Here is a 24,993-nt window from a genome sequence, read left to right as displayed (position 1 = left end):
TAATTTATAAGATTATATGGGACACGGAAGACCTATTCCTGGATCAGAACTCTGAGATGCTTTATAAATACAGGCCCAGGTTATGTCTCTTAGGTATCTGGTATTTTCAATCCTCTCTACACAGCTCCCTAAACATTTAAGAGATGCATGCAGATGTCAGAATGCCGGATGTTTGGAGACGAGAGTGAGAACATTCATGTCTTGTGCTGTCCCTCTGACCTACGCAACTGAGACAACCGTTGACTACCATAGTTGATTCTATAATTTGGTGTGATGTCTGGCACCGCAAGAGTACCACATACAAAATGAAAGTTGCTTCGTTCCCCAACAATTTGCATTTGCTTATTGATGTCAGGTTTAACTTGAATGCTTGATTCAGTTGGATAAAATAGATGGGCCTATACAGATATCATCTGACTCTTTAGCATGTGATTGGTCAGGTAAGTTGATGGCATAAAACATGAGCACTGAGCAGCACTATATGCCACCACCCAAGGCTTGAGCTGCTCTGCCGTTACTATAGTGACCAAGTGGGAAAGATCCAGGTGGCATTCCTAGAACACATCCCATGGCAGCCTGCCGTGTCACAATTCCCAGAACACTACACCATCTTTATCAGGAACTTCAGTGATAAAGTTGTATTTACGTAACAGTGAAAAGACGGTTTATATTAGGACAGGACTGTGTTTACACTAGAGTTTCACAGACACCTGTGAAGCACAAGAACTCAGATGAGATTATTACATTCTGTAGGTGACATTTACATAACCATTCTAAAATACCTGGTAAAGAAAATATCTCGGACTATCTTGTGTTTGGTTATGCAGTGAAGATGAGTGTCACGCTCATCATTATGAATGGACCAAGGTGCAGCGTGGTAGGCGTACATTTTCCTTTATTAAATCAACACCGAACAAAAACAACAACATACCAAACGAAACGTGAAGCTAATAATAGTGCTGACATGCAACTATCCATAGACAAGATCCCACAAAGCACAAAGGGGAAATGGCTGCCTAAATATGATCCCCAATCAGAGACAACGATAAACGGCTGCCTCTGATTGGGAACCATAACAGGCCAACATCGACATATAAACGCCTAGATGACCCACCCTAAATCACACCCTGACCTAACCAACAAAGAATAAAAGCTCTTTATGGTTAGGGCGCGACAATGAGAGTCTTGGCTATATCTTTCCTTCTTCTGATGAGTTCTACTTGTGGTATGTGAGTGAATAGAATGTTCCGGAAATAACTTCAAAAGAACATTGAAACTCTTCCACTCTGTGTTCATGATAATAACATGCTGTATAGTGTTTGTGAACTGTATTAACAACCTAATTGATTCAGTGAATATACAATATACTGACAAATAAGAACACAATATTCAAGTTTACAAAAAAAAAGATGTTAACTGAGTTTGTGGTACTGTATTGTCTAGATGAGAGAGAGGCCCTCCAGTGTTACCGGTGTCACCCAGACACTCCTAATGAAGATGTGTGTGGAGACGTCTCATTTATCACTTGGTTATTGGAATGAATGATTTCAGATCAAATGTGAGAAAGTCACAAATCAAGGTTCCACTCACTCTAATTCCTCCTCTTCCCCAATATCTCTATTGGGGAATATCATCTACAACATTACGATCAGTGAAATCTTGTTTTTATATTGTTTGTGTATGTTTGTTGATGTTGTGATTGCATCTGTTTTGTGTCCCATGGTCCACCTCTCTCTCCTTGTAAGGGTGTCATGTTTCCGAGGATTCATCAGCAGCAAAGGGTGTGAACATCTCCAGGGCATCGAGGGAGGACTCCTCCACACCTACTGCTGCAAATATGACCTCTGTAACCACTAAAGAGAGAGCATTTAAAATGTCTTCTCTAGTCTTCCATTTGTTATATCACACGCAGCCTAAAAATAAAATTAATAAATACCTGCATGTTTACACAGTTCGCGGATCTTTTTTAGGTTATAGTCTTAGGTGGCTTTTAGGTTGCAGTTTCACACTTCAACTCAGAAAATATTACAACATAATTACAACATGATTTCAGGGCCGATTTGTCAACAGTGAAAAGAAACTGATACATAATTCATCCACTAGATGTCAACAGAGCTCCTACTTACAGCAGAGTCCAATAGAAAGAGCTTATGGTTTAGCTGGGCACAGCATAAAGATCACTCCATAGTGACCGACATGCATTATTAACACGCTGAATTAAACTACATTTATCAGTTCCCTACAATACATTATGATCATGCATTTGAGATGAATAAAACCAAAATGTATTAATAATTCAAACTCTATACAGATAATGATTATTTGTCTGTGTCCCAAATGGCACCTTTTCCCTATATAGTGCATTCATTTTGACCAGGGCCCATAGGGCTCGTGCACTACTCTGACCCGGGCCCATAAGGTGAAACGTAGTGCACTATGTAGGGAATATGGTGCCATTTGGGACTCAGCCCTAGTGTCAAGAGACTCTGTGTAGTAGTGTATGGACTAAAACACCCATGCTGAGAGACAAGCTCCGTCTGTGTCAATAGTTATTGATTTATTTCATTACCTTCCAATAACCGATCGTTATACCTCCTAGGGAATTGTATGATCACACTCCAAATGTGATTGTTGTTTTCTAAATACTAGCACAGTCGAGGGAATATCTGTATTTGTAAATAAAGGTTGCCAGCGAAAATCCCCCCACTCACACACACACACACACACTGACACAGGCACGCACACACATGCATGCGTAAACACACACAATCACACACGCAATCACACACACACATAAAAACGTTGATGGCTGAAGTAGGCAACTCGTATCACGTCCATTCCTTCCTTCCCACATAGACACAGGGCTTCCCTGACCCTGGTTTTATGACCCATATTGTAGGGGACACCCCATTGGCAGAGGCTTCCCCCAGTCAGGAAAGGAAACCACCAGGGTTGTGGAAAATACCATTCAGCAGCCTGCAGGAGACTACAGGACCCCACACCAACTAGCTACTTCTTCCACCACATAATTGCAAGGATCTCCTCTCTGCACACACGCATGCATAACCATTTTTTTAAAGGAGCAGGGGGTATTCCTCCTCTTGAAAGTTGCAGTGTGGTTGGACCACCAGGTGAATAAAATGTACATGCGTAATTTATTGAGTAACTCTGGCATTGCCTGATATATAGCCTTAGAGTTTAAAGGCGTAATCTGTAGTTGAAACAATAACAAAGTGGCTACCCTGCCTCTGTTTTGGTAAAAAATACAGAGCTCTTGATGCAAGGACTGAAAAAATATAGTTTGAAGTTTATTTTGAGGCGATATAGTGTTTGTTTACATGTACAATGTTTGCACACATTGAAGTAAAACAAGCTTATATTTTTGGTTCTGAGGCATTTATAAGTTATATTCTTCTTATTTTATGAGCCCAAAATGGATGTAGGATCTGTGGATTGCCCCTTTAAGATACAGTCACACACTGTCACTCAGCGTTGCATGACCAACGACTTGAGAGGGGCCCCATGCCATTTCTACTAAATACATGATTGCATTTAAACATGCAATTGCGGTCCAAATGACAGAAGACAGAGACTGAGTTACCAAACTCTTCACCATTCACTCTCCGCAATCTCACTCTGTGTAAACTAAAGCTACTGTAAATGAACAGATTGAACCTGACTCTGGTTCTGAACTGCAGACAGTGTCAGAAACGCTCCTCACCTGTAGACTAATTATGACACTGTAGTTAGTAGACAGCACAGCTGTTGTGATTCCACACAGCTCAGCACAGCACCACTCTATTAAACCTAACATAGAAGAGGTATGGGCCAGTCATTATCACCCCAGGAGGCTAACGCACCAAGCAGAGACTATTTTTCAACGAGCATGAGCAAAAAATACCAACTACGGGAGGATTTCTTCAATATTTCCTACACGTCATATTCTCTCCGTTCTGTGGGCCAGAAAACGGTGCCAAAACGTGGAGAGAAACTTTGTGAGATATGGTAGTGGTTAGTTTTTATAGTTTTGCCCATAAAAATGTTGTTCTCTGCTACCGGTGAAAATGATGGGGATCCCTGGAAGCTGTGTAACTTCCCGCCCCCCAGATAGGTTTCCATGAGGCAACACACTTGTTAGTTAGGTAAGTTTCGATGAATGAATTGATGAATTAATTAATTAATGAAAATGTAGGGATGAATCCCAAATAAGACACAATGAATATGTATAACATTTTTCACTACAGTGAAGGATAACATTTAAAAGATTATGAAGTGATTGTTGCAGTTCTATGGTTTTTGGGGCTCCAGAAAATGCATTGGGCAAGACCATAAACAGGTGTAGTGAGTTACAGGTGAACAGGAGTGCTGAGGGGTGGATTCTGTCGATTTTGTTAATGTATAATTACCCTTTATCAAAATGCATTCTTCATTAGAAGCAGGACATTATCATTAAAGATAATACTAGACCTAGTTTTATAATGTGAGGTAAATGAGCCCTTACATTTAGATTGTACTTTTGGAGGCTATTTGGCAATCATAATTTAAAATATGTCAGCAATTAAACAATTAGATGGCATAAGTCCAAACTCATCACACACATCATACCTGAGATCATTTGCCGTTTATGGGAGATGTCTTCCAATGGCAGGCTGAGCTCAGTTCCTGACTCCTCCCTTCGATATAGAAGTTTCATCAGTTTCCCGGGCTGCATCCACAAACTGTCATAAACCCGTCCCGTCGGTACGAGGGGAAACACGCAAGAGAAAAGTCCTCGACAATGTCATTATTCAAAAGTCGAGGTGTATTTGCGAGTCTTTGTTTGTGGAGTATCTTGTTCTTGAGTGTCAGTGCGAAGACGCGGAAGAAAGACGAGACCCAGTCGATGAACGACATCTACCGAGGGAGATGTGCGTCTAGGTGCCTCAGCTTGCACAGCACTCGCATAGCGACGCTCTCCAAACAATCTCAGGTGGAGGTAAGGCCAAAACAAGCCCGCGAGCATGCTGCTGTCGTCATGGAATAAAGTCAGTTGGATCAAAGGCAGGCAATCAGAAATGTTCTACTGCATTCTATAATATTCAAATTACTTTTTATGCGTAAATGTTTTAATAAACAAGAATGTGCTTGAAATAGACCATCCCCTTAATGAGAACGTGTTTGTTTTTATTTGTATTTGTTTATTTAGTTGATTATTAACAGATAACTGAAGTTTTGTTTTTGGCCTCATAATAACTGCTTTAGATTTGGTAAGTTTGCAAGCTAACTAGACACAATATATAGAGACAATTCAGTACCAATGTTCTGACAGGAAACTGACTATACACTGTACTCCTCATTAGAAAGTTCTCTTTACCATGTCCCATTTGTAAATCTGCATTGAGAAGTGGAGCAACCTACTGGCTGATGGAGAGAGATAGAGGCTTGTTATCCTAATTATGTCCATACCAAGCCCTTCACTACCCCTCCAGTCCCAAGCCTACCACACTGTGACTGAGCCACCCATGTCACATGATCAAGTTCATGTCCTCCTCCTCCTTGGATAACATACAGTACATGGGGATAACTTTAGCCTTAGCAGTGAACATGCCCAGTTACTCACTATTCAGCCTCAGGATTTGGAAGGATGGCCCCGTGAGAATACCCACTAGTATACTCCCACATAGTAGGCCTATATAGTTTACTGAATGAATTGATCCATAGGGAATATGGAATGGGGAAGTAGTGAGACACATGGCTATTAGCTATGGTTTATTATCATAGGACTGGAACTGCACTGACATTAGATCACTAGCCACGCTGTCAAGCACTCGTGACCTCTCCAAGGGTCAGGATATGACCTTTAACCTGTTTAATCACTACTTCCCACGGATCATGTAGCAGGGTCAATGTTAGATTGCAAGGGCAGTCCATCTATTCCCTCTGTGATGGAATTCTTGTCATAGATCAAAGATCAAATCTACCCATTGTAGGAGTGGATAGGATACTATGTCATGTCAGCCTATAAAATGGCTAATTCTTTTTGCCAGACTTGGGTATAGCTACAGTACGCTTCAGCTATACGTTTTCATCAATTCGACACATTGTAATGGACAGATGAACGTGACTAAAATGAAGCATATCGTTTGAAAGGTCTCTGTTGGAAGCAGCCATGGAAATACATCTTGGTACAGATCGTTGAATCTATCGTAACTTTCCATATTGAAAAGTCCCTTTCTGAGATTTGATGGAGACTTTTTTTATCATGACATAATCTACACCGGGCGGTGACTTCAAATCATGTTAATGCCACCATCAATCAGGATTAGTAGTGCACTATATAAGGAATAGGGTTCCATTTAGCCTTACCCTTGATTTCCAGTTTCACATGTAATATTTTGGAAACAATTGTCTTACTTGTGAGACGAGTTCTGATTTGCGTCAGAGGTCTTATTGTGCTCCATTCATTGAGTCAAAGTGACATAACAAAATGCCCCTATCTGTCCTGACTTTCATGTCTCTTGGGCTGCCATAGTAGCCTTCATAACATGGGTATGATGAATTGAAGGAGTCCCCAATGGTACCCTATTCCCTTCATAGTGCACTAATTTTGACCAGAGCCCTTTAGGCCCTGTTCAAAAATAGTGCACTATAATGAAAATATGGTGCCATTTGGGATGCAAGCATTCATTGACCTGATAATGATAGAGAAGTCAGATGACTATCTGTCTTTAGCCTTGCCTGCACTGGACACAGCAGCCTTTTTTTGCCCACAACCACCCCTTCCAGACCCTTGTGCCTGCACTGGACAGATGAAGGCCAGGGTGACTGGCCTGCTCGGTCTCCTCAGACATTAGCTCACTTAAGGTCACTTTCACTTTACGTCACTTTCTTTGCCACTTCAAAAGCCATGTTGCCAACATGAATGGGTAAACCAATCGTGTTTGTACACTTTCGACTTTTGTTACATGGTAGTTATGACAGTAGTTAAGACTTAACTTTTACAGTACTGACTGTCCTCTGCTCTCTTCTCTCCCTAGTAATTACACTACTGACTGTCCTCTACTCTTCTCTCCCTACAGAACAACGGATCCCTGGGCTGGTGTCAAAATCATAAACAGTGTGCCAAGGTAACGTACAGATGTTTACATGTGCACCATACCTAACATGACAGAAATCACACAAAACTGAATGATCTATTTCCAGAGAGGAAAAACTCTCAGGGAAAGTCAGCAGCTGACAAAATAGCATGATACATCATTGTCATAGTGGTTCTTACACAGTACTCTATTTACCATGCAATACCATACATCACTGTGTCAGCCAATATACTGCGGATAGCTATGTACTGTTCCTCTGTAGGTCACAGAGCCTACATAATATATGATTGCAACGTATAGCGACAGGTGCTTTAGATGGATGCTTGGCTGTTAAGCTCTTAGTCTCCTCCACTTTGTATTTTCATCAAATACATTTCTGCATATCCCTCTCTGGAAGTCATAATTGTCTTTGGGTAATGAGGTCCACTCATTTTTGGTGATGAGGACAGTAACCTTCTCTAACAGCCCTTCGGTATACTACCCCCACAGTGTACAGAAGTGAAGCTGACATGTTGCTTTTGTGCTTATTCCACAGGCTTCAGTATACTGTAGCATACAAAAATATAATGGTTGCACAGTTGTCATATCTCATAATGAAAACAGCAGTCGAATACCATTATGAACAATATTATCTCATATGTTTTTGAAAATTTTTATGTTTTTTTCAATAACACGTTCACACTCGTAGCTATTTATTCTGAAGCCACATTCCTAATTAGTTTTGAATTGTCTTTGTGATTGTTTTGTTGCTTTGTTTACTACAGTATAATACTCTGGCTAGTTGTGTGTTTGTGTCACCATATGGGCGTAAAGCACAACAACGCGTCTCTCTCTGGGACAAACAGACAGTCACACCCCAGGGTTGGCTCGCAGCAGAAACATAGTCAGCCAGGCACCGACCTCTCTTGGTGGGTCCATGAAAACATTTGGCCAACTGCTCAGCAGATTTCTCCAGAACTCCAGATAGAGTATTCACTCAAACTTTAAACCAGGTCAATCCCTGTAGCGTGATCGCATCCTCCACACAAGGTCCGTGTAATATAGCCTGGAACCGAAACCGATATGCTCTGTTTTTAATGGTGAAACTGAGCATATCAGATTGGATACCAGGCTACAGATAATAACATGTCAGCGCTCTCCTTGTTTTCTTGAAGAGTGACAATGCTATTTTATTCTCGTTAAGAAAGTAATAATGATATTCTATTCTCGTTAAGAAAGAACACAGCCAATTAGAATCCTCTTCCTCGTAGAATGTTCATTACACGGCAGCTAATTGCCAAATTAGAGGCTCTGAAGTAGAGATGAAGAATCAATTTATTTTCACTAAGGAGATCTTAATGTCTCTGCGGTCTCACTTTAAAAGTAAACTTGCTTTGCTTTCAGTTCAGTTACGTGTCACCAATGGCTCTGTATATCACTAGAACTCAACATTAGATTTGATAGGCTGCCCAAGGATTCCAGTCTGATTTAAGGTGTTCCTGAAATGCCACTGCCTACTATGTAATCTGTAGTTCCAGCTCAACCACAAAATTGGAAGTCAGACCCTCATGTTTTGCAGTATTTGATTACAGATGATTTGTTTCGCTGCATAAGCCATCGGATGTCTGCATTTGGTTATTGCTTGCAGCCGTGCTTACGGCTACACTGAAAGTCCACCCACAACTTATCGGAGACAACAACAGTGCTGCCATTTTTTTTTTTTTTTAAAGCCCTCAATGATTGCATCCAGTAGAGCTATGATAATGTTTGGTCACAATAGTCCGATCATCCTGTACTTTGCCCATGCACACTCAGCATCACGTTGTCTCAATGGACCTCCCTGGTAACGATGAGTGACTGTTAATCCGCCTGTCACTATCTCGTCGAGGCAGGCAGTCAATTAAGGCTACTATAGATGATTACCATAGTCTTGACACAATAGAGTCCGGTCACATCTTCATTTAAAGGCTTAGCAGGGGATGACAGGATCGCTTCAGTGCCTCATTTAGGAGAGCCGTGGACGGTCATAATTACCATGCCATTACACCGGGCTGCCTGTCAGCCTCTCAGCTCTGCAGATATGAATGCTTAGTTGAAGTCATTCTTTTTTTTTATCCCCTCACGACAAGCCACGGCTCCTTCAGATTGGCGTTTAGGCAGCACTTGGGAGTCATTAGTGTACTAACTAACACTTACTGGTCTAGCAGTTGGGATGATGTGGCCCTAAGGACTAAAAATAAGGCTGAAATGGCACCCTATTCCATATAGAGTGCACTACTTTTGAATGCACACCACATGAATGCATCTTCCACCACAGACATGACCATGTGAAATAATGAGCAGTGTTAGTACTACAGAGAGGTGGCACGGGCTTGTCCTCTTGAGAAAGACTCTGGAACCCCCTCAAAGCCTGTTCAATTTGTAGAAACAGGAAGGGGGAGACAAATGCAAGGTCTCTTTCCTCCGGGGAGGGTGTCATCTGGGCACTGTATCAAGCACTGTTGTGTGCTACAGTACAGCCAGGGCGCATCCCAAATGGCACCCTTTTCCCTATTTAGTGCATTTATTTTGACCAGGGCCCATATGGCGCTGGTCAAAAGGAGTGCACTATATAGAGAACAGGGTACCATTTGGGAAGCAGGCTCAGTCTCCCCCAACCCAACAGAACAGCAGCGTTATGCACGGTCAGCAGAGAAGTCACTGAGGCCATTATTTACCGTCGTTCACAAAGGAAACGGTTCACTCTTGTCCTACTACATCCTGAAATGGCCATGTGCACTCTGCTGGTGCTTTTCCTGTTTTCCCTGGTTCCTTTGTAAAAACAGAGCAGGTTTTCCTGTGTTCAAAATTAAGAGTAAGCATTATTGACTTTCAAATGTCTTATCAAATTTATGCCATCAAGGGGTAACACTCCTTTGTCTTTTGCCATCAGTGGAAGAGAATCCTTAGGTGTTCTGTAAATTCCTAGACATTCTATCAGAGTCCTAGAACTGCTTTATTTGCGGTCGGTCTCTACTGGAAAGTAATGCTTGGTTTGAGTTTGAAATGGGGAGGAAAACGGAGCGTAGCCGAGGCACAATAAGAACAAGGAGACGAGAGTCTGAGCGTCAGTTGGGATTAGAGGAAGAACCTCCCGTTGGAGACCAGAGAAGGGAGATAAGAGATGACAGGACAGGGACACTCATAGTACAGCATGGCACTAGGCGATGGCGGGGAGCCGAGGATCTAGACACAATGGGAGAGCTTTAGACATGCATTACATTGTAGTATGGAGGGACTGTAGGGGAGAGAAAGCAAGGACAGGGCACTACAGGAGAGTAGAGGGGTAAGAGAGAGCTAGCTGACTGTATGAGCAATGTATGAGCATGTGTTACTGAATGGGAAAGGGTACAGCGTCAGGCTTTAGCAGTTTCAGGATGTTCCTTCCATACAAGTAGCAGTGGAGCCTGGGGCGAGCTCGGCAGGGTCTCCGCATTTCCCCCTCCATAAAGTGGGCACCTCAGCTGCATTTAAACGTGTGCCTCCTTCCTTCACATTATTCAGAGTTTCCGACAACTACCAACACTTTCCACCCCTCACACACTTACTCACACGCTCACACACACACACTTGCTCATGTTTTCACAGCAACTGAAGATAAATGTGTTTCCCACTCTCATTCCGACCAAAACGTTGCCCCAGGATAACTCCAATCTTCACGCCTTGAAAACTTTCAACAACGCATTACATGGCTGAGGTTTTCTCTAGAAGGTTGTAGGAGTATATTGGACATGCTGTTATACTTGTATCAAGGCATAAGTAAGTAAAAAATAATAACCATAAGCATATCGAGCAAAAGTGTTGGTCCCATGTTTCATGAGCTGAAATTAAAGATCCCAGAGATTACCAAGACAATCCATCCACCTGACGTGGCATATCAATAAGCTGATTAAACAGCATGATAATTACAAAAGTACACCTTGTGCTGGGGACAATAAAAGGCCACTCTAAAATGTGCAGCTTTGTCACACAACACAATGCCACAGATGTCTCAAGTTGAGGGAGTGTGCAATTGGCATGCTGACTGCAGGAATGTCCACCAGAGCTGTTGCCAGAGAATTTAATGTTCATTTCTCTACCATAAGCCGCCTCCAACGTCTTTCTAGAGAATTTGGCAGTATGTCCAACCGGCCTCACAACCGCAGACCACTTGTAACAACGCCAGCCCAGAACCTCCACATCCGGCTTCTTCACCTGCGGGATCGTCTGAGACCAGCCCCCCGGACAGCTGATGAAACTGAGGAGTAATTCTGTCTGTGATAAAGCCCTTTTTTGTGGGGAAAAACTCATTCTGATTGGCTAGGCCTGGCTCCCAAGTGGGTGGGCCTATGCCCTGCCAGGCCCACACATGGCTGTGCTCCTGCCCAGTCATGTGAAGTCTATAGATTAGGGCCTAATTTATTTAATTAAATTGACTGATTGCCTTATGAACTGTAACTCAGTAAAATCATTGACATTGTTGCATGTTGCATTTATATTTTGGTTCAGCATAGTTACACCTAGATAAAGAGTGACATCACATATCAAATGGATATTGTTACTGTAATATGATAACTTTCAAATTACCCCTAGATGCAACATTCCCAACTGCCTTTCCTCCATAGCTACCAACCACTGTGTTTCATTGCAGCATGAAATTGGAAATGTGAATATTCCCCTGGGCAGTCTAGCCTGGTTTACTCATGCAGGACGAGTGTCTCTCAGGGGACAAGGACATCAGTACAGATCTACAAGCCGCTACAGGAAGCACATAGTTAACAAACACACTGTGGAAGAGTGGTGTTCTTTGATTTTCAAACATCCTATTTATTTCCCTTATAATGATGTTCCCCAAATTAAATGTAGGTCCAGCGACCGGCTGTCAAGTTCTTTTAGCTGTTCTCCCCTCAAGAGAGTCAGGAACACCGACAAGGCCACAGATGTCAGATACATACAAAGATTCATCCCAATAATCCTCAAACTGCTAATGTTTGTGGCAACTGTGGTGACACCTTTTTACTGTAATAAGCTGCTTCAGAAATCCCCTGTGGTGGCATGGAAGGTGTAACAAGCCCTTACCTCCATCTCTGTTTCTCTCACCTTCAAAGTGCCTGGAACCCTGCAAGGCCTCCTGGGACCTGAAGAGCCAGTGCTGGGAGCTTTGTGAGGTATGATGACTTTTGACAGCCTCCCATTTCGTTAAGTTAGGGGGGAGGAATGCGCTGAGGAGAGGCTTCATGTTGAGAGGCTAAATTAGTAGAGTTCAGTTCAGATTCTCCTCCATAGGAATTTTTTCGGCAAACGTAATCAGACACAGACATCTTTTACCTCCGTGCTTCCTCAATTTCCTTACTCAGTCAAAAGTAATCAGACACTGATCTTTTTCCTACAGTTTTTTGGTCATGTTATTTTAGTAGCAAAGCATCTGTGCTTTCTAACACTCTTCTCGCTCTCTCTCTCAATCCTCCACCCCAGCGCTCATTTCCCAAGAAGCACTGGGAGTGTGTGACGAGTTGTGAGTTCCTGCGCTCGGTGGTGGCAGTGAAGCAGGGTGACTGCCCTGCCCCTGAAAAGGCCAGCGGATTCGCGGCGGCGTGCGTGGAGGGATGCGAGGAGGACAGAGAGTGCTCTGCCCAGAAGAAGTGCTGTTCCAACGGCTGTGGGCACACCTGCCAACCTCCCAAGAACCTTTACAAAGGTACAGCAACCTCCAGTACACACAGTAGAAACTACAGTATGTACATTTTTTGTTGGTTGGTTACAACCAATATATTATCTGCAACCAATTTGTGGGCCAATTCAAAGATGAGATTAAAATTCACTGATGTCATGTAAGGTTCGAATCTATGTGAAAAATCTGTCGCTGTGCCCTTGAGCAAGGCACTTAACCCTAATTGCTCTGGATAAGAACGTCTGCTAAATGACTAAAATCAAATGATCACATGTGACGTTGAAATGACCCACCTCACCCTTCCAGGAGCCCCTCTGAAGCCCAGAAAGGAGCTGAGTTTTGAGGAGCTGAGGTCTGGTCAAATGGAGGTGAGCTGGTCCACCCGATTCAACGTGTCAGCCGAGCCGGTCATCTACGTGCTCCAGAGGAGGTGGAACTACGGGATCCAACCCAGTGAGGACGCTGCTACACAATGGGAGGTGGTAGCTCAGGTTAGTCAGCCTTTTTGGGGATGCTTACTTATTGATACTGTATTTAGTTGATTATAAAGGGACAAATGAAAGTAATCTACTTAGAATTCAAAGTGTGGCAATGTATTGATTGTTCATGAAGTTAAACAACGCTCTGTCTCTGTTTTACGCTTTCTCTCTCTCTCACGCTCTCTTGCTCTCTCTCTTTAGACCACGGAGGTGAAAGCGCGGCTGGCTGATATCCGGGCAGGCCGGTGGTACCAGTTCAGAGTGGCAGCAGTAAACGTCCACGGGACCAGAGGGTTCACCACTCCCAGTCGCCACATCCACACCAAGAAAGGTCAGGCAGAGTGTGTTTGTGTGTGTGTGTCTGCTTGCGTGTGTATGTGTGTGTATGTGAGGCTGGCTTAATCACCCTGGGGTGATCTTGCACTGACTGTGATGAAGATGAATACAGACTAATTACATTGGCTTTTGGCCATTTCTGAAGTGCTGTATTGTGCTTTAGCCCCATAGAGCTGTAATACCTTCCAGTCAATATATGAATATCTTTAATAGACAGTTACTAAAGCTTAATGTATTTGGCAGCTGTAATGTCATTAACCTTTTTACTGCAGTTGGCTAAATCAGGGTCACACAGATTCTTAGTAGTCTTAAACAAACCTACTTTGAAACAAAAGTATACACCTCACACACATGGTTATGGGCTTAAAAAAAGAATCAACTGTACCATGTCAGATATAGAGTTGAACTGTATTACATTTTGAGTTTGCATCCCAATATTACACCTTAAATACATTACAGAAGACTGAAATATAACAAAACGCTTTGACATAGAAACACCGGAAACACTACTGATGTCTACTTCAGACCAATGGCACCTGATTGATTTAACGATGTCTTCCCCAGACCCCTCCAGCCCCCCTGCCCCATCTGAGCTGAGGATGTCCAACATGACCTTTGGCCCCGGCGGCAGGGCGGTGTCGGTCCGGCTGCGCTGGTCCATCCCCTCAGACCTGGATGTCCCTGTACACCACTACAAGGTGTCCTGGAGCTGGGCCACAGGCAGCACTGGGGCCATTGCACCACCTAAGACCAAGAGGAGGAAGATGGTCAATGGGGTAAGTCATAGAGTAAGTCCCCCACCCTGACATTATTGGCCCATGTGGTAGGTCAGTCATACCAATAGAAATGGAATGACATGCTCTGAGGGGCTTTGGCGGGTCTAGTCAGTCTATTTCTATGGTCATAGCCTCTACGCTCCTAGAAAAAAAAGGTGCTATCTAGAAACTAAAAGGGTTCTTCGGCTGTCCCCATAGGATAACCCTTTGAACAACCCTTTTTGGTTCCAGGCAGAACCCTTTCCACAGCGGGTTCTACATGGACCCAAAAAGGGTTCTACCTGGAACCAAAAAGGGTTCTCCTATGGGGATAGCCGTAGAACCCTTTTGGAACCCTTTTTCTACCCTGACATTTAGGCACTCATTAACATGGGACATTCCCTGGGACAATGTACAGTGGAAGCCTGTTCTTTCTTTCCTCAAGCCACAACAAATGTAATGGAAGGATAAACAATGGCAGTGTGTGTGGCTTTGATGCCATAAACTCCATCGGATGATGCTTAGTGCTTACACACCAAACCAAGTAATTGTATAGTTGTCGCCTCTGGCAAATGAATTGCAAATCGATGCTATTAAATAGCCAAAATCTGCATTAGCTCATGTCTGTTTTGGAAAATGGACATATCCGACAAGTTATGCAGTGGTTATTGGACTTACTTTGTACCTTTTGTTGTGTGGATGCAGAGGACACAGCACGGTCTTCCTGACCCCATAACCCCTCTGTCCTGTGTGTGTATCCAGGGGCAGAGCTATGTGGAGCTGGAGAGTCTGCGAGCTAACAGGAGTTACAGTGTGGAGCTACAGGCTGTGTCCTATTGGGGACAGACCCCACTGAAAAGTCCCAAAGCCACCCTGCACTTCAACACACGACACAGTACGTCAACAACAGTCGATGCTTATCAGCTCCCAAATTCTGGGGACATTCTCAAAGTTCCCAGGTTTTTACAGAAATCTCAGTTGGAGGATTTACAGAATTTATCAACTCTATTAAATATTTACCCAGTATATTGAGGTTGGAAGCGTGATACACTACATTACCAAAAGTCTACTTGTCGAACATCTTATTCCAAAGTTGCTAGGGCTGTTACGGTGACCATATTACCGCGACACCGCCGGTCACGAGTCATGACGGCAGTCAAATTCCACAAGACCGTTTATCATGGTAATTAGGCTTCTCCAACCTCTGATGCTGCTGATGGTCATTAATAGCCTACCAAACTTGCTAACTGCCTGCTACTCAGCATCAATGCAATTGAAATCGAAAATCTAATCAAACACTTCATGAGAGCCAATGAGCTTATATTGCGCAACATTACAATAGGCTATGCAATTGCGCGAGAAAACAGTGCTGGCCTCTACTAAAAAGAGGTGGATCCCATCAGCTTTTTATAGGTTAGGCCTACTATATTTATTTCTCAACTTTCCTAATATTAAGCACATTGTTTATCTTTACAACAGGAGTATAGCCTACCTGGCTGGCATGAAAATGAACCACGGGAAAAGCTTCCTCCATTCGCTATTTAAGTGCATAGATGACATGTATTTTTTCCACTGCCCCTGTTTTCGAGATAGGTGCATGATAATGGTCCATTTTAAATCAAAACAAATTTAACACATATTATTTAGTATATGTAAATACAATCATTAAATCAAGGATAGTCTGATGGGTGACAATATTAGCCTATCACTTGTGAATTATACAATGATGCCCAGCACAAGAAACAATGCCTTTTTTTTGCGACTTTTCCTAATCATAGTCGCACACCTCATGTAGCCTAGCCCAAAGGCCTGTTTTGATAAGGTTTGTATCACAACTAAAGTGGCCAAATAACTTCTTAAAATTAAGCACATTCATCTGCTTTACAAGGGGTGTAGAGCCTGACTGGCATACTGTACATAAGCAGCGTGTGACTTTCAAGTTTGGGGAAGCTCATTTTCACCATTAAACAGTCACCTTTTATAGTAAAAGCATTACATGCATAATCACATTTGCGGTCATCGCCGCAAAAGGCATGGATTTATTTAGGGGGCATTACGGCCACACGAAGGGGATGTCGCTGGGAAATCTGAGGCATTATCAAGTGCTCGTCAAATTCTGAATCAGACTGTGTACAGCCTGCGCAAAAAAAACAAAGCAGAGCTCAAGCCTTTCATGCAACTTAAAAAAACATTAGTCTCATCATGCAGCCTTAGAATGTATTAAAAATCAAAACTTATAGTCCAACGTTTGTATCACAACTAAAGTAACTCTAAATGAAGCATAGGAGGACCTGTTTCGTTGTTAACCGCTCAGCACAGAATAGCCACATGTGCGCACACCCTCAAATCGTTTGGAGAAAATATGCTTTCTATTGTATTCTTCATACTATTAAATAATATAAAATAATGCCACGGAATTCTAAGCAAATCTTGTCTGCTAAATGAGCTAGTGTACTGTAGCCCACAGACGCACGCACGCACACACGCACTATACATACACATGGATTTAGTACTGTAGATATGTGGTGGAGTAGGGGCCTGGGGGAACACAGTGCGTTGTGAAATCTGTGAATGTTTTAAAATTGTATAAACTGCCTTAATTTTGCAGGACCCCAGGAAGACCCCAGCAAATGGGGATCCATAATAAATACAAATATGGCATAGCCAGATCAGGGCCTAACATAAGGACAACTCAGAGTATGCTATGCTGTTCTTCTGAAATAGACTACAGTTTCTTTAGACCTGTATAAAATAATGGCTTTATTGTGATGGTGTAGACTATATTACATGGATTTAGCGGACTTTAAAATGTAGATGTTCCAAAGGTCTGAATCAATGGCTTGTAGGCTGCGTGGAAGCTAGAAGATGCTAAATATGTTTTTGTTAATTATCGGTCAATTACTGTGAGACCAGCAGTTATTTGCTTGACAATCACCGGCTGACAAAATTTCACGATTGCCACAGTTGATAAATAAGTAGTTGGTCCCCCCTTTGCTGCTATAACAGCTTCCCATCTTCTGGGAAGGCTTTCCACTAAATGTTGGAATATTGCTGCGGGGACTTGCTTCCATTCAGCCGCAAGAGCATTAGTGAGGTCAGACACTGATGTTTGGCGATCAGGCCTGGTTCACAGTCGGGGTTCCAATTCATCCCAAAGGTGTTCGATGGAGTTGAGGTCAGGGCTCTGTGCAGGCCAGTCAAGTTCTTCCACATCAATCTTGACAAATCATTTATTTTTTCCCTTTTTTTTTACAATTTTTTCTCCCCAATTTCATGGTATCCAGTTGGTAGTCACAGTCTTGTTTCATCACTGCAACTCCCGTACAGGGAGAGGTGAAGTTCGAGAGCCGTGTGTGAAACACAACCCAACCAAGCTCCCCTGCTTCTTGACACAATGCCCACTTAACCCGTAAGCCAGCCGCACCAAAGTGTCTGAGGAAACACCGTACACCTTGCGACCGTGTCAGCGTGCACTGCCGGCCAAACCCTTCCCTAACCCGGACAACGCTGGGCCAAATGTGTGCCGCCCCATGGGTCTCCCGGTCGCGGGCGGCTGCGACAGAGCCTGTACTCAAATCCAGAATCTCTAGTGGCACAGCTAGCACTGCAATTCAGTGCCTTAGACCACTGCGCCACTCGGGAGGCCAATAAACCATTTCTGTATGGACCTCGCTTTGTGCACTGTCATGCTGAAACAGGAAAAGGTCTTCCCCAAACTGTGGCCACAAAGTTGGACGCACATAATCGTCTAGAATGTCATTGTATGCTGTAGCGTTAAGATTTCCCTTCACTGGAACTAAGGGGCCTAGCCTGAACCATGAAAAACAGCCACAGACCATTATTCCTCGTCCACCAAACTTTACAGTTGGCACTATGCATTGGGGCAGGTAGAATTTTCCCGGCGTCCGCCAAACCCGGATTCGTCAGTCGGACTGCCAGATGGTGATTCATCACTCCATATGTATTTCCACTACTCCAGAGTCCAATGGTGGTGAGCTTTGCACCACTCCAGCTCGGCCATGGAAACTCATTTCATGAACCTCCCGACTAATAGTTATTGTGCTGACGTTGCTTCCAGAAGCAGTTTGGAACTCGGTAGTCAGTGTTGCAACCGAGGACAGGCGATTTTTACGCGCTTCAGCACTCTGCGGTTCCGTTCTGTGAGCTTGTATGGCCTACCACTTCGCGGCTGAGCCGTTGTTGCTCCTAGATATTTCCACTTCACAATAACAGCACTTAGTTGACCGGGGCAGCTCTAGCAGGGCGAAAATTTTACGAACTGACTTGTTGGAAAGGTGGCATCTTATGATGGTGCCACGTTGAAAGTCACTGACCTTTTCAGTAAGGCCATTCTACTGCCAATGTTTGTCTATGGAGATTGCATGGCTGTGGGCTCAATTTTAGAGATCTGTCAACAACGGGTGTGGCTGAAATAGTCAAATCCACTCATTTGAAGGGGTGGCCACATACTTTTGTATATACAGTGTATGTACATTGCGCTCATTGATCATGTCCCTGCTTATAATTATCCGGATTGACAGAAAAGGCTGATTGAGGATCTTTTTACTGAAGAATGTGTTTGTTTCCTGTAATTGTGTTTTGCTTTTCGTGTATTGATGTGAGTATTGATGTGTGTATAGTGTATATTGATGTGTATACAGGGCTGATCTGTGTAAGGGTAAAAAAGGAAAGATATAGTATTTTGGCCATGTAGTGTATGTTTGCATCTGATCTAACATTGCTTTGTTCCCATTTTCATTGTTCCACAATCAGGGCAGGAGCAGACGTCTGGCGCCCGCCCGGTCCCCGTCCCCGAGGGCCTTATCCCTGATGTGTTGGATATGGGCACCCCTTTCTACCAGGACGGCCAGCTGCAGGTCCGGATCTACTGGCAGAGGAGCACAGGTATGCAGGGGGAAACCCAGACACAGCCACACACGCATGAATGAACCCACACATAGGCACACACATACATACATACATACGCAAGCATGCTTGCACGCATGCACACACACACAGTCACACGCATTTGATTTGGCCTTCGACAAGAACAGCAGTGTTGCTGAGGAAATAATCCTCTAACCACCACCTCCCTATCGTTATGTAAACAGAGAGATTATCGTAAATGTACAGGCTGCTTGTGGGTAATTAAACACGAAACAAAAGGCTGCTTTCTTATAAGCTGATAAGATGCACAAAAGTACATCCGGAATCCTGTTCATGCAGGAACATGAGCACAGTAAGCTAGCATCGCATGTGCCCTGGCTACCCGCGGCACACACACTGGGCTACCCGCGGCACACACACTGGGCTACCCGCGGCACACACACTGGGCTACCCGCGGCACACACACTGGGCTACCCAAAGAGCCAACTGAGGAACGGCTTCTCTTACATTTTGCGTCAAATAATCTGTTCTGTCTGAACAAGTTGAGCTTTATAGAAGTGAACTATTGATTCTTATTTTGAAAGGCCAATGTGTGCTTTGTCACCAATGTTATGCGACAAATCGGCAGTTGATTGATGATGAATGATTATTGATTGATACTACTTTCCATCTCTCAGATCCCACTGTAGTTCGGTATCGTGTCCAGTGGGTACCAGAGTACTGTGGACACAACCAGACCAAAGGAGTGGACAAGATCATCACACGGGTAACCAGTTTCATTCAGCCATACAACCGATTTATGGTGTATCTTCAATTAAGACACAGGGTATCTATCTCTATTGGAGTTAAAGTATAGGCTGCTCATCATATCTGTGTCCGCTGTCTTTAACCTCTTATAGGAGGGCTTTGCCAGCCTCCACAGCCTGCTCTTCTCCTGTAAGTACAGAGTGAACCTCCAGCCACTGGGTACTAAGGGACGTGCCCATGCAGAAACCACCTTCTTCTTCACCCCCTCCTGTGCCACCATCAGGGCCAAGAGCCCCAAACACATAGCCTGTCCCGGCCAGGAAGGTGAGACACCACTGACCACCCAAATACGACTTTAGTCACTTTGTCATTGACCTAGTGACCCTTCAATTCACACTATCTATGTTTGAGATCAACTACATTGAAGTCGGACTGTGCAGAATCACTGATCTACATATTACCTTGCATCTTAAATAACTAGTCAGTATGTGATCAAGATTTGCAATTCTGCACGTTGCTTTGCTCAAACTGATCCCCTCACACACTCTGTATGTTTGTCCCATAGGAGCTCCTCCTCCTCCTCCTCCCAAGGTGCTGTCCAAGGCAGAGAACCTGACCGCCTCCTTCATGGCCCACAAGGGTAACGTCACAGCTGTGTTTACATGGGAGGTGTCTACGCCACTCCCACCCCAACAGCTCCACGGGTTCCAGGTCACATGGGCGGAAGTGACCTCAGCCGGTCGCCATAACAACCTTCCCAACAGCCTAATCTCACAGTCCCAGATACTACCACCAGTAAGTCCATCAGTATAAACCCAAATAGTGCTGTCCCACTGGGCACAGACGTAAATTCAGCCTCTTTGCCACATTGGTTCAACATAATTTCATTGAAATGACGTGGAAACAACGTCGATTCAACCAGTGTCTCCCCAGTGGGGTGCCACCATAACTGGAAACCCATATCAACTCAATGAATTAGCCCACCTTTATGCAACAAATCTGACCATTTGTCTCAGTAAATCAAAATCCCTGCAATAACCAACAAATGTCAAAGTAATCCATCTTCATTTTCACAAATTCCTTTGATTTGTTGCGGTTTAAATATGTAGCGTCACGGCAAAGGGTGGATGTGTAGTAGAGTAAGGTGACCAAAACATCCATATAGGAAAAAGCCAACCAGCTCCCCCTTTTCAGAGTTAATGAGCCCCTGTATTGCTGTCTTCTCTCTTCTCTCAGGAGCGTAATGTCCTGGTAGTGTCAGGTCTGCAGCTAGCCACCCTCTACAGGTTGGAGATCCAGCTGATTGGAGCAGGAGGAGAGGGTCCCGCCACCACCAAGACTTTTTGCACTCCCACCACCTCACCAGTCCAGCAGCACAGTAAGATCATTGATTGGATTATCTTGCTCTTTTCCAGATGTTAAAAGAGAAATACAATGAGAACACGCACATGCATAACCACTGATAACTGATGTTCTCTTAAATATGGCCAGTTTGATAGGTGATAGAAAATGTAATGTACATTTTTTTTTTTTTAAGTGGTGATTTTGCAGTCTGACTATGGTTGCAAAGGGAGAGCATATTACTGGAAACTAAGTCTACCATTAAACTATCATAATTTTGGTAACTTTCAAGGAGTGTATGGAATTTTACAAGATGACATCTAGTTGCCTTTTTGGGTGCCGCCGACTATCACAGGTGTCTGTGATTATCTCTGGCCCTCTGTGTGGCCTCATGTAAAATATATAACAAAAATTCCAACAAGATGATTTTAAAATGAAAAATATAAAGACAAAGCTATAAAACATTATTCTAAATATAAACCAACTTAGTAAATGTATGTGTTTTAATATGAGGATTTCAGCGTGAAATATACTTTATATTTTTTACACACTTATTTATTTGACTATATCAATATGTTTTTGTTGTAAATGTTTTGGGTACAAACTGGTTGTAGTTGTGAAAAAAGTCAATAGTTGGAAGAGTTGCAGAGTTAATTGAAAATAATGCCATTGTTGATTAGATGCTTTTTTTCATTAATGACGCTATTTTCTCTTGAACCATGTGGTCTATCCACTAGAAACTCATGGACAATATGGACACAGATAAAATAAATGTATACTTTATATATGAATAAAAATATGTTTTTGTTATTCAAGTATAAATCACCAAAGTTGCCATAGATTACCTGTTAATTACCATTATTACTGAAGAATCTGGTAACTTTCGTAAATTACTGGTAGCTTTGCAACCGTAACTCTGACCGTATCGTTGACTTGTTTGGCCTATCTCAGGACCTAGACTCAGGAACCAGCACCAGCCCAACATAGAGAGGCACTGACCAGACTGCACAGAACTAACCTCCGAGACTCAGGACACTGGAGAACAGCCACCAACAGAAGAGAGAAGTATTCTCTTTCAGACACTACTCAGTCATGCCTCTACTGTTGTATGTACACTCTACCAATCAAAGGAATTGCTAACAAGTAGCCCACCGATAAACCGTTCACCCAACACTTCAATGAGGAAATGCTTCTGAATTTTGCATGTGGATATGAGTCGTTATACAGTAGATTAAGATTCCTTAGACCTTGGCTTTGCATGTAAAATCCTAATGTTTCTGGCATGAAATGATTTGTATTACAACCTCCCTGTCTCCGACAAATAGACAATGACTTGTCACTGTTAATTAATACACTTTTAAAATATAAAAGTGATGTTATTTTACATTTTAATAGGCTGAAGATGTCATTTTGTGCCCCAACTCATGTACTGTAAATGGTGTACATACAGTTTGTCTATAATTTATTAATGTCTACAGTGGTTTATTTGTATGTATTACTGTACACAGTTGTCTTTGTTACTTTTGACTGTATGTTCTTTCCAGTTCACCCTTTTGTAAACTGACATACCCTGTATAGAGATGTATAAGTAAATTCCATGTCAAAAAGTGTTGTGTCTGTGCATATTTTATACTGTATGGTTCAAAAGTCCATAGTTATACACCAGAGAAAATGAACAACCATTGTGTTTCTATTGACATGGTAGCTTGTTTGGTGTGCAAACAAAAGGTTAGCTAGTGAAACACAGGTCTCCTGGGGACGTGTGGAAATACAAACACACACACCACCCGGCAACGCAGTTTGTCAGCGTTCTATACCCATGGTGCATGGCGTCACACTTATTCCCGTTCAACCCAAACAACTGGGTCTCTGTTTCTGCCTGTCTAACTACGGTATGTGTGCACATGCGTCTGAATATGACTCTGCTATGGTATCTATCTCTCTTATATATATTTGACATCTTTGGTGTCCTTTACCTTTTTATTTTTAGCCTATGAGGGAGTTGTTGGTTCAAGCGTTGAAGCAATCCTAACTGCTCTATATGTTAATGCTGATTTAATTTGATATCTATGATTTTAATTCTATCTTTAATTTGCTATCATCCACAGTTTTTATGTGAGTTAAAGTCATGACAGCTGTGATGGAAACAGGAATTTTCTGTAAAATTGTATAAATGCCAACAGATAATTTATTTGTTCGACATGGTGGAATCTTTTTGTTTCGGTCAAATGTATTATACGACAAATGGTGGTGGAAATGCCTTTAAGACGCAATTATTGATATAATAGCCATCATATGGAAGTAAACTTGTGGTCCTGCCACTACAATTCGGGAAACCTGGCAGTTTAAATTAGGCTAAAGATTAAATAAATAATGATGAACTTCACAGGGTGGTGAAAATGCATTGTATGAGCTTGATGCTCCTTTCCAATAAATGTCAAGGGCCTTATTCTGATGACATGAGGATCGACGCTTGACAACCGTTTTGACAAATAAAAACATTGCCGCTCTTCTCCATAATCTCTTCATGTAGACTAGCCTACCTGCAGCGCCTACCCGCACTGTATCTGCGAGCTGTTGGCTACATCGCACGTGCTAAAACCAGAGTAGGCACATTTGCTATTTAACAATGTCAGTGACAAAACTATCCATAGAGTTGAAATGCGATGGAAACACATTGAACACTAGATTTATATTCGGTACATGAAAACTTCAGCTAAAAAGTACATTTTGTGTGCACTATGTCATCACGCACTGTTTTTTTTTTAAAATCTGCAACAAGTCAGTTTGATGGAAACAACTGGTGGGAAAATAATCATATTTTCTTTATGCAGATTTGAGAATATTCATATGAAAATCTGTCTCCAATCGGATGTAAATCTAGTTTATGGCAGGCAGTGGAGGCTCTTCAGAGGAGGAAGGGGAGGACCATCCTCCTCAGTGAATAAATGTAAAAAGTTATAATTTTTCGATAAAACTATACAAAATAAATGTACGTCCCCAAATAATTGATTAAAACATACTGTTTTGCAATGAAGGTCTACGGTAGCCTAAACAGCACTCTGTAGGGTAGCACCAGTGTGTAGCCGGAGGAAAGCTAGCTTCCGTCCTCCTCTTGGTACATTGACTTCAATACAAAACCTAGGAGGCTCTTGGTCCTCACACCCTTCCATAGACTTACACATTAATTATGACAACTACCGGGGGATGTCCTCCAACCCATCAAAGCTCTTGGAGCATGAACTGACATGTCCACCCTATCAAAGGATCATAGAATGAATCTAGTACTGAAAGCATAAGCTACAGCTAGCTAGCACTGCAGTGCATAAGATTTGGTGAGTAGTTGACTCAAAGAGAGATAAAGACGATAGTTTAACAGTTTTCAACAAATTCAATAAAGGAGAAGCAAGAGAGAGAGAGAGAGAGAGAGGGAGAGAGATTTAATAAAACAGATTTCACTTTCAGTTTCACTTGGCTAGCAAATGCACATGGCTAGTTAAGCTTACTCAAACACCCGGCTCAAACAGAGGGATACTATGTTAACTAGCTGGCTATGACGATTCAACACAACACTGGAACTCTTCCAAGTCAAGGTAAGCTTTTGGTTTAATTAATTTATTGCCACGGGGCCCGCTGGTGTAACTGCTAAACTGCTGTACACTGCATGATTGTAGCGGGTTTACTAACACATTAGTTCTGTTAGC

The 24,993-nt window shown here is 42.8% G+C and overlaps 1 protein-coding gene across 3 annotated transcripts in view; it reads left to right on the top strand.

The window, feature by feature from the left end:
* Nucleotides 1-4,694: 4,694 nt before the first annotated feature.
* The window catches only part of LOC120051266 (anosmin-1-like), a 36,897-nt gene continuing 16,598 nt past the window's right edge, over nucleotides 4,695-24,993 (top strand). For 2 of the 3 annotated variants that reach the window (XR_005477247.1, XR_005477246.1), the window contains exons 1-14: nucleotides 4,695-4,975; nucleotides 7,059-7,106; nucleotides 12,182-12,241; nucleotides 12,549-12,771; nucleotides 13,051-13,235; nucleotides 13,425-13,554; nucleotides 14,124-14,335; nucleotides 15,077-15,209; nucleotides 19,088-19,219; nucleotides 19,879-19,967; nucleotides 20,101-20,272; nucleotides 20,514-20,743; nucleotides 21,185-21,326; nucleotides 22,241-23,181. Coding sequence is in view for 1 of the 3 variants with exons in the window: in XM_038998034.1 (XP_038853962.1) it covers nucleotides 4,778-4,975; nucleotides 7,059-7,106; nucleotides 12,182-12,241; nucleotides 12,549-12,771; nucleotides 13,051-13,235; nucleotides 13,425-13,554; nucleotides 14,124-14,335; nucleotides 15,077-15,209; nucleotides 19,088-19,219; nucleotides 19,879-19,967; nucleotides 20,101-20,272; nucleotides 20,514-20,743; nucleotides 21,185-21,326; nucleotides 22,241-22,287 (2,001 nt within the window). In the remaining 2 variants the exon portion in view is untranslated. Of the gene's footprint in view, nucleotides 4,976-7,058; nucleotides 7,107-12,181; nucleotides 12,242-12,548; nucleotides 12,772-13,050; nucleotides 13,236-13,424; nucleotides 13,555-14,123; nucleotides 14,336-15,076; nucleotides 15,210-19,087; nucleotides 19,220-19,878; nucleotides 19,968-20,100; nucleotides 20,273-20,513; nucleotides 20,744-21,184; nucleotides 21,327-22,240; nucleotides 23,633-24,993 lie in introns of those variants that run through there. The other variant, XM_038998034.1, reaches the window with a different exon arrangement.

Source organism: Salvelinus namaycush, chromosome 7, assembly GCF_016432855.1.
Source record: "Salvelinus namaycush isolate Seneca chromosome 7, SaNama_1.0, whole genome shotgun sequence".
NCBI lineage: Eukaryota > Metazoa > Chordata > Actinopteri > Salmoniformes > Salmonidae > Salvelinus > Salvelinus namaycush.
Note: the sequence above shows the minus strand (reverse complement) of the source record. Positions and strands in the feature narration are given on the sequence as shown.